The sequence below is a fragment of the Vitis riparia genome, chromosome 5, assembly GCF_004353265.1.
Source record: "Vitis riparia cultivar Riparia Gloire de Montpellier isolate 1030 chromosome 5, EGFV_Vit.rip_1.0, whole genome shotgun sequence".
In the NCBI taxonomy this organism is placed as follows: Eukaryota; Viridiplantae; Streptophyta; class Magnoliopsida; order Vitales; family Vitaceae; genus Vitis; species Vitis riparia.
In genome coordinates this window covers 20,811,341-20,819,964 of record NC_048435.1, presented here as the reverse complement: position 1 = coordinate 20,819,964, position 8,624 = coordinate 20,811,341, and the positions used below count along the sequence as shown (strand labels likewise).

At 31.9% G+C, this 8,624-nt stretch overlaps 1 protein-coding gene across 1 annotated transcript; it reads left to right on the top strand.

Moving 5' to 3' along the window:
• Nucleotides 1–201: 201 nt before the first annotated feature.
• On the top strand, nt 202–2,822 carry LOC117914029 (ankyrin repeat-containing protein ITN1-like). The gene is made up of 3 exons (XM_034829187.1): nt 202–1,133; nt 1,238–1,773; nt 2,076–2,822. Exons 1-3 carry the CDS (start codon nt 443–445, stop codon nt 2,622–2,624), a joined length of 1,776 nt encoding a protein of 591 aa, XP_034685078.1. The 5' UTR covers nt 202–442; the 3' UTR covers nt 2,625–2,822.
• Nucleotides 2,823–8,624: the final 5,802 nt, after the last annotated feature.

The window sequence follows — 8,624 nt, the reverse complement described above, 5'->3', positions numbered from 1 at the left end:
ATGCCTCATTTCCACGCAGAGTCGCATCACCTGCCTAGAAGAGACCAATTTTGTGCTCTCTTCTGATGATGTAATAATTAATCATAGCAGTGAATAGACAGATAATTTATAAATCCATCCCCCTTTTAAAGTCCAACACGCATATCTATTGCCTTGGTCAATCGCACAGCAAATTTGAAACAAAGAGAATCTTTTCAAAGGTCAAGCTAACGCGGAGTTGAAAGCAAAAGCAAAGCATTGCTGCGTCCACCTTCAAATTCTAAACACAAAGTGCATATTCCCTTAGTGGTGTTCCCTCTTCCCACCATCTCCTGCATTAGCTCTTGAAACCACTCAGCTTTTTTTTCCTTTTTTTTGAGACTCTGCTATCGAGGATAATCTTCATTCCGCATCACTAAGAAGCATTAGAACAGTTGAAGAAGGCAGTATCGCTCAGTCACGCATGGATCAACCCAATACTTCTGATGATAGTGCCGATCTAGACAACTTGGTCCCATTTGCAGCTTACGATGATAGCCAAACCAAGACCACATACATGGATGCTGGTTTGTACACGGCTACATTAAAAGGCAACATCAGCAAGCTGGAGCAGATGCTAGAAGCTTGTGATCTTGGCCTCCAACTGACCCCAAAAAGGAACACTATCCTGCATATAGCAGCTCAATTCGGTCAAGTGGACTCTGTCAAACAGATCCTTCAATTGACTACCTCTTCATCTCTACTGGGACAGAGCAATCTGAAAGGAGATACCCCACTTCACCTTGCAGCAAGAGAAGGGCATTTGACAGTCGTCCAAGCTCTAATTCAAGCCGCAAAAGCACTTCCCCATGAGATTGAAAGTGGGGTTGGAGTAGATAAGGCCATTCTGAGGATGGCCAATGAGGGGAAAGACACAGCCTTGCATGAAGCAGTGAGGTATCATCACCCTGAGGTGGTGAAATTATTGATTGAGGAAGACCCTCAGTTTACCTATGGTCCTAATATTTCTGGTGGAACGCCTCTTTACATGGCGGTGGAGCGAGGACATGGAGACTTGGTGCAAATAATCATAGACAACACCAGCACTTCACCAGCTTACAGTGGCATCTTGGGTAGAACTGCTCTGCATGCTGCTGTAATTCGCAATGACCAAGGTACCTATATGCAGATCTGAGTGGTTAATTAGTCATCCAATCTATTGTTAAATATTTTTTTTTCTGTATTAATTTTTATCTTTATATATTCATTTATTTATCAGAAATAACAACGAAGTTATTGGAATGGAAGCCATCTCTAATCAAAGAAGTGGACGAAAATGGATGGTCTCCCCTTCACTGTGCTGCCCACTTTGGTTATACTACCATTGTGAAGCAATTACTACACAAATCACCAGATAAATCTGTGGCTTACCTCGGAATCAAACGTGGCAAGCAAACAGCCCTTCTTATTGCAGCTAAACTTGGCCATAAAGACATAGTAGATCTGCTGCTATCTTACTCTCCAGATTGTTGCGAGCAGGTTGATGATAACGGCAAAAATGTCCTTCACTTTGCCATGATGAATAAGCAAGATTATTATCCTAGGATGTTTTTACAAAATGATGGATTAAGAGTGAGAGGACTTTTAAATGAGAGAGATGCTCAAGGAGACACGCCCCTCCACCTGCTTGCTTCTTACCTAGTTGATGATGAAGAATTTGTATTGGACGATAGAGTGGATAAGATGGGGCTGAACAATAACAACTTAACCCCCAAGGACATAGTTTCAAGAGTCAACGACCGTTGGCTGCAAAAGGTAAATCTCTAACTTGATTTCATTTGACCGGTTACATTCATACACATCTAAATACATACACATAATTTTATATTATATTTTTACTTGCCTAATTTTGGTTACTACACAATTAATTTACATGAAAATAACACAAGACAATAATCTAGATTTTATTAGAATAGAATCACTCACAAACCGAGCCGAAGCAGTTGAGAGGACTGAATTTCGAACCTCATTCTTGCCTAAACAGCCACACATGTACTATGCTTCTTCTCATGACAAGGGATCAGAAGGCTAAAAGTTTTTATTTTGTAAAATTTCAGAAATATTTCCTGGATTACTTCAGCGAAAGTAAGGAAGTGGGTATTGGACCTTTAAGTTGGGTCCCGGGTGACAAGAAAGACAATGATAGCAGTGAAAGTAAAGACAGTAAAGACAATTCCATCTCTAAGTTAAAGAAAATGGGTGAAATTCATTTGATAGTGGCAGCACTTGTAGCAACTGTAACCTTTGCGGCTGGCTTCACCTTGCCTGGTGGTTACAATGAAAATGATGGCAAGGCAATCCTGGCAAAGAAAGCAGCTTTCAAAGCATTTGTTGTGACGGATACCTTAGCCATGGTTTTCTCGGTATCCGCTACATTTGTTTACTTTTATATGGCAATTCATGAAAAAGTGGAGTATCTCGAAAAACACTATGTCTGGGGCTGTCTTCTCACCATGTTTGGCATGGGGTCAATGGTGGTGGCATTCATGACCGGCATGTACGCTGTGCTACCACATTTCTCTGGGCTTCCGATCGTTGTTTGTGTCCTCTGCTGCTGCTTTTTCCTCTTCTTCTATTATTTATTTAGACAACTTCAAAAAGGCTAAAGGGCTTGATGGGATGTCATTTACTCATATGACAATCGTGAAATTAATGGAAGGTCTTCCTACATGGCACGACCCTTTAATTAATATATATTTTCATGTTTGTATATAAGAATGATTCTTGGTGAATTTTGAGTGCGGCATGAACTTAAATTATAGTCTCCTAGTTGGATAAATTACCGGGTGCATGCTTTATCGTCATATCTTATCTTTCATTATGATTTTCAATTGCTTGTATTTATGTAATATCCGGTTTTCACTAATACTTCAGATTTAGAGGTTAATTTTTCGAAAATTTGTCAGTTGAAAGGTAAGAAAAGATGGTGAAAATCTTTGGAGTAGCTTTTCAAAATTCAATGGTTTGAATTTTTGCCATCTCAATTTTTTATGGTGAAATTTTCAGAATTTGAATTTAAATGTAGAGAGAAAATTTAACTAGTATTGAATAATTGTCATTAATACTAGAGAGGTCCTAAAGATCCCCTTCTTCTTAGCCTAAACCACTACTTAAAAGATATGAAAATAGAGAATAAAAATAGAGCATAAAGAAATCATCATTAGAACCCAAGATTCAACTTCAATATTGTTATAAACTAAAGCTTAAAAATAAGTACATCTAAGCATACTCATTCCCGCATGCTGATCTTAAAACTTATTACCAGCAGAATCAGAAAAATCATTAGGGAAATTTTGAGCCTAGATCTTAAGACATGGTAGAAAGTAATCAACTTCTGAGTCTAAATTTTGAACCCAGTATAAAATAATCAATGTTACAATTGGATATAGAAACTCACAATATTGCCACATGCTCTTTTGAGATTCCCATCCATTATTTTCATAAATATTTCACCATTATTTTGTTATAATTTCTTTTAATATTTATTTATTTTGTTATTAAAGGAATGGTTATAGGTTATTTGAATGAATAAGGATTGTCTATTTATTGGTTCACTATATGATATACCTGTTTTAAAAATTTTATAATTTTTTTTTTTTTTTTTTTTGCTTTCTCTTGTTTAAATAAAGTCTTAAAGTTGATTTTTTTTTTTTTATAAACTAAAGTCATGGCTAATTGTGAGATTTTAATTGCTAGAAGGTTGGAACTTACAAATGTGTTATCTTTGCAAACAAAATAGAGAATATTGACCATATTTTTAAATATTATCCTTTTGTTCAAGGGATTTGGGGATGTATCAAGTATAATTGCCCTACACCTCTCTTCTATGAAAGTGACTTCCTATCTTGGCTTGAAAGAATGTATAAAAACTATAAAATTAACTGCAAAATTTACAAGCATCCTATGGAAAAAATTTCCATTATCTAGTGGAATGTATGAATTCATAGAAATCAAGTTTTATTTAAGAAGATTCATCTCAACCTCTTTCTTGTCATTGAGAAAATTACTTTAAACTTTCAAAATCTTCAGAAGTATATGATTGACTCCTCTCTTCAAACCAAAGAATTCAAAGTCCCTGGAACTATTGAAAAATGGATTCATTTGATTCCTCTAATTAATGGAAGATTCAAATTAAATTTAGATGATTCAAGGATAAAGAATAAAAGTACTTCAAGATGGGTTATTAGAGACTCTAATGGTACCATAAAAATGGTTGCTAGTAGACATATAGGTAATGCTTCAATAATTATTGCAGAATGTATGACTTTAAGAAATGGCATATTAGCTGTCAAGAACAATGGGTTCTTAAACCTAGAAATTGAGGATGACTCGAAAATAATTATAGATTGTTATAATAAAAAAATAAAAAATAAAAAAGTAATATTCGTAGTTCTATTATGTTACTAATGAAGGATATTTGAAAGTTATCTTGGGACTTATATATTTACGATTGTCATCATATTTATAGGAAATTATCATTATGTTTATAAGAAAGCAAATAGAACAGTAGATTATTTTACGAAGAAATATATTTGTAATCTAGATTCAATCATTTGATGGTCAAATTTTTCTTACGATGTTAAAAAGTTCAGTCTTAAAGATTATTGTGGCACCTCTTTCAATCATATTTGTAGGTATTCTATTTCATAATCTCCTTTCATAAAATAAAATAAAAATAAAAAAGGTCATGGCTAATGAATTTCACAAACATTTTTTTAAATAACAATTTTAAAACCTTCTTATTTAAAATAAATAAAAAGTGAAACTATTTTTTATAAAATTAAATAATTTTTTATTAAAGAAAATGAAGACTTGCCTTTCCAACGGATAATTGTCTTTTAATGGAAATTTAATTGAAATGCCTTTTAAATAAAATTTATAAAAAATAAATAAATAAAAATAAATAATCTTTTCCTTTTAATAAAAACTATTTGGAATATGTAAATAGATTTAGAAAAATCGTTTTCCAAAATAAACCTATTACTTTTTTCGAAAATAAGAATTGAATCCAAATATTTTTTTTGTAAATAAATTTGTAAAATTTAATTTTCTAAATAAAAACTATAATTTTTTAAAAATAAATAAAAGTCCATTTTCCATATAAAAGTTGTTAAAATTTTGTTCTTAAATAAATTGAATTTGGTTAGTTTTGTAAATAAAATTGTAAAAATCCATCTTTATTAAGAATAAATCAAAATTCAACCTTTTAGATAAACTTATAATTTTATTTCATTATTTTACGCAAAGTTATTATCTCTTTCAATAATTTTTTTAAAAAAATATATATATTTTTTTAAGTGGGATAAAATCCTATAAAATTATAATTTTTTTTTTTTTTCAAAAGACAAAATTCTTTTTTTTTTTTTTAAGTAGAGTTAGATAAGAATTCCTTTTTAATAAAAATTAAAAAATTCCATTTTTCTTGGATAAAATTGTGAATGTTGTAAAATTATAAAATGAAAGGAGAAGAAAACAAGAAAGAGAAATTAGAACGTAAGAAAAGAATATAATAGATTTTCATTAGAAGTATCTCCTTTTTATAGGGAGTCACAGAGAAATATACATGAATATGGTTTATCATCCACAAGTTCCCATAATCCGATAAATTCTCATATTTTCTAACACTTCCCCTTGAATGATCATAAGAATATGGTAACTGTCTCATTAAAAACCTTGTCAGTAAAACCTAGTGGAACAAAACCTGGACGAAGGAAAATAAAAGTGCAATATATTCATATTAGCATTCTCCCCCTCATGTAAACATGATTATGATTTCTTCAACGTTTTAAATGGTAGATCTCTGAATCTTCGCATTTCAATGTCATACCTTAACTTTTTCAATGAGGTCGAAGGTAACACATTTGTGAATAGATATGCTAGATTATTGCATGACCGAATTTGTTGAACATCAATCTCACCTTTCTTTTGGAGCTCATGAGTATAGAAGAATTTAGGGGAGATATGTTTAGTTTTGTCACCTTTTATGAATCCTCCTTTAATTTGTGCAATACAAGCAGCATTATCTTCATGTAACATGGTTGCATTGCCTCTGATGGAAGGTAGTCCACATGTTTCTTATATATGTTGGATCATTGACCTTAGTCATACACATTCACGACTTGCTTCATGAATTGCAAAAAAAATTTAATGATTTGAAGATGTGGCTACCATTGTTTGCTTGATTGATCTCCAAGATATTGCCGCTCCACCATAAGTAAAGACATATTCCGTTTGAAATCGAGCTTTATGAGGATCTGAAAGATATCCTGCATCTGCATACCCAATCAATTGTAATTTTGATTCTTTTGAATAATATAAACCCATGTCACTTGTTCTACGAAGGTATCGCAATATATGTTTAATCTCATTCCAATGCCTTTTAGTTGGGGCAAAACTGTATCTTGCTAGTAAGTTGACAGAAAATGCTATGTCTGGTCTAATACAATTTGTAAGATACATTAGTGCACCGATTGCACTGAGATATGGTACTTCTGGACCAAGCAATTCTTCATTTTCTTCTTTAGGACAAAATGAGTCTTTGTTCACTTCAAGTGAATGAACAACCATAGGGGAATTGATTGGATGTGATTTGTCCATATAAAATTGTTTTAATACTTTCTCTATATATGTCGATTGATGGACAAATATGCCATTTGAACAATACTCAATTTGCAGGCCGATGCAATATCTTGTTTTCCCCAAGTCTTTCATTTCAAATTCCATTTTAAATAATTGGCTACTTCTGTGAGCTCTTCAAGAATTTCTATAAGGTTTAAATCATCCACATACACTGCAATTATTGTAAGCCCAAATTTTGATTTCTTGATAAAAACACATGGGCAAATTGAATTATTCACATATCCTTCTTTTAACAAATACTCACTCAAATTATTATACCACATACGTCCAGATTGCTTTAATCCATACAAAGATCTTTGTAGTTTGATTGAGTACATGTTTCGAGGTTTTGGATTAGCTACTTCAAGCAATTTGAATCATTCAGGGATTTTCATATATATGTCAATATCTATAGACCAATTAAATAGGTTGTAACAACATTTATAAGATGTATATCTAGTCCTTCAGAGACTGTTAAACTTATCAAGTATCGAAGTGTGATTGCATCCATTACAGGGGAATAAGTTTCCTCATAGTTTATACCAGGTCTTTGAGAGAAACCTTGAGCAACAAGTCATGCTTTATATCTTATGATTTCATCATTCTTATTTCATTTTTTCACAAAAACCCATTTATATCCAACAGGCTTTATGTTTCCAAGTGTTTGAACTACAGGTCCAAATACCTCTCGTATTATTAACGAGTTCAAGACATTCATTCACAATTTGTGGTTCTTGATATTCATCATTTCTCATGATGTCCATAGCCACTTGGAATGCGAATATATTATCTATGATAATGTCAATACAGTCCTTTGTTTCTCCCGTGTGGCTCATTGAGATCTCTTCAATTTGTTAACTGTCCTACAAGGACGTCAATCCGTGCTGAAGTATTTGCAGTCAGGATATTTGACTTTATCACTTTCTTTGTCTCAATGAATACATCTTGTAATTGATTTGCAAGAGTTTGCAAATGAATGATCCTTTGAACTTCTAGTTCACATTGATTTGTGCAAGGATCAAGATGAGTCAAAGTCAATGCATTCCAAATAATTTCACGTCGTTCTTCTGGAACTGGCTCTTCTCCCCCTAACGGCGAGAAAATTGTCTCATTAAAATGATAATCTGCACAACATGTCATTCTACCTTTTAAGTGTATAAGTAGACTAGTCACTAAATAAAAACTTCTGGTTTTGTAATGTACATCCATATGACCTTTTACCCCGGGGGACCAAGTTGGTCTTAAAAGATTCTTCTGGATCTAGCATCGTATAAAGTGTCATTCACATGGAATCAAATACTACTAGTGACATGGTATAAGCTCTTCTAGAGCCTTTAATCAAGTTTCTATCACCTAATATAGTATTAACATTGTTTGTCATCAATGTTGCGCAATTAATGAAACAAGAGTTTCATCAAAGCAACAAGTCATAAAACATTGTCATAAAAACTTCGTCTTTATAGAGTTGAAGAAATATTATCATAGAGAAAGAGCTAAAATCAATAAAAAAATATTAGTCGTTGATGATGACTTAATAAGTTGTATAAAAGCAATGAGAGCATATATAACACAATAAAACAAATATGAAAAGATAATTTAAAGTTATATATTTCTTAAATAATCTCACGCATTTGATTTTGTAAGGGTGGAGCAATTTATACATGAAATAATAAGGAAGTATTTCAATAATCAAACTAATTGTAGTGATAGACCAATAATTTTATTCAAAATATTATTATGATCTAAATCAATGTGTAAAAATTAATTCATTAATCAAAATTCCAAAATAATATATCATGATTTAAAGCATCTTGTTGTCTTAAAAGTTTAATTGAAATACTACAAATCCATCTAGATATATATGTAAAGATATAACATAATATATTAAGAACAATAGTTAAACCTATTGTAATTTCAAAATTATTTTTGGATAATGAAATTATTGCATTAATAAAAATATCATATGTGGCAACATGCAATAATATATA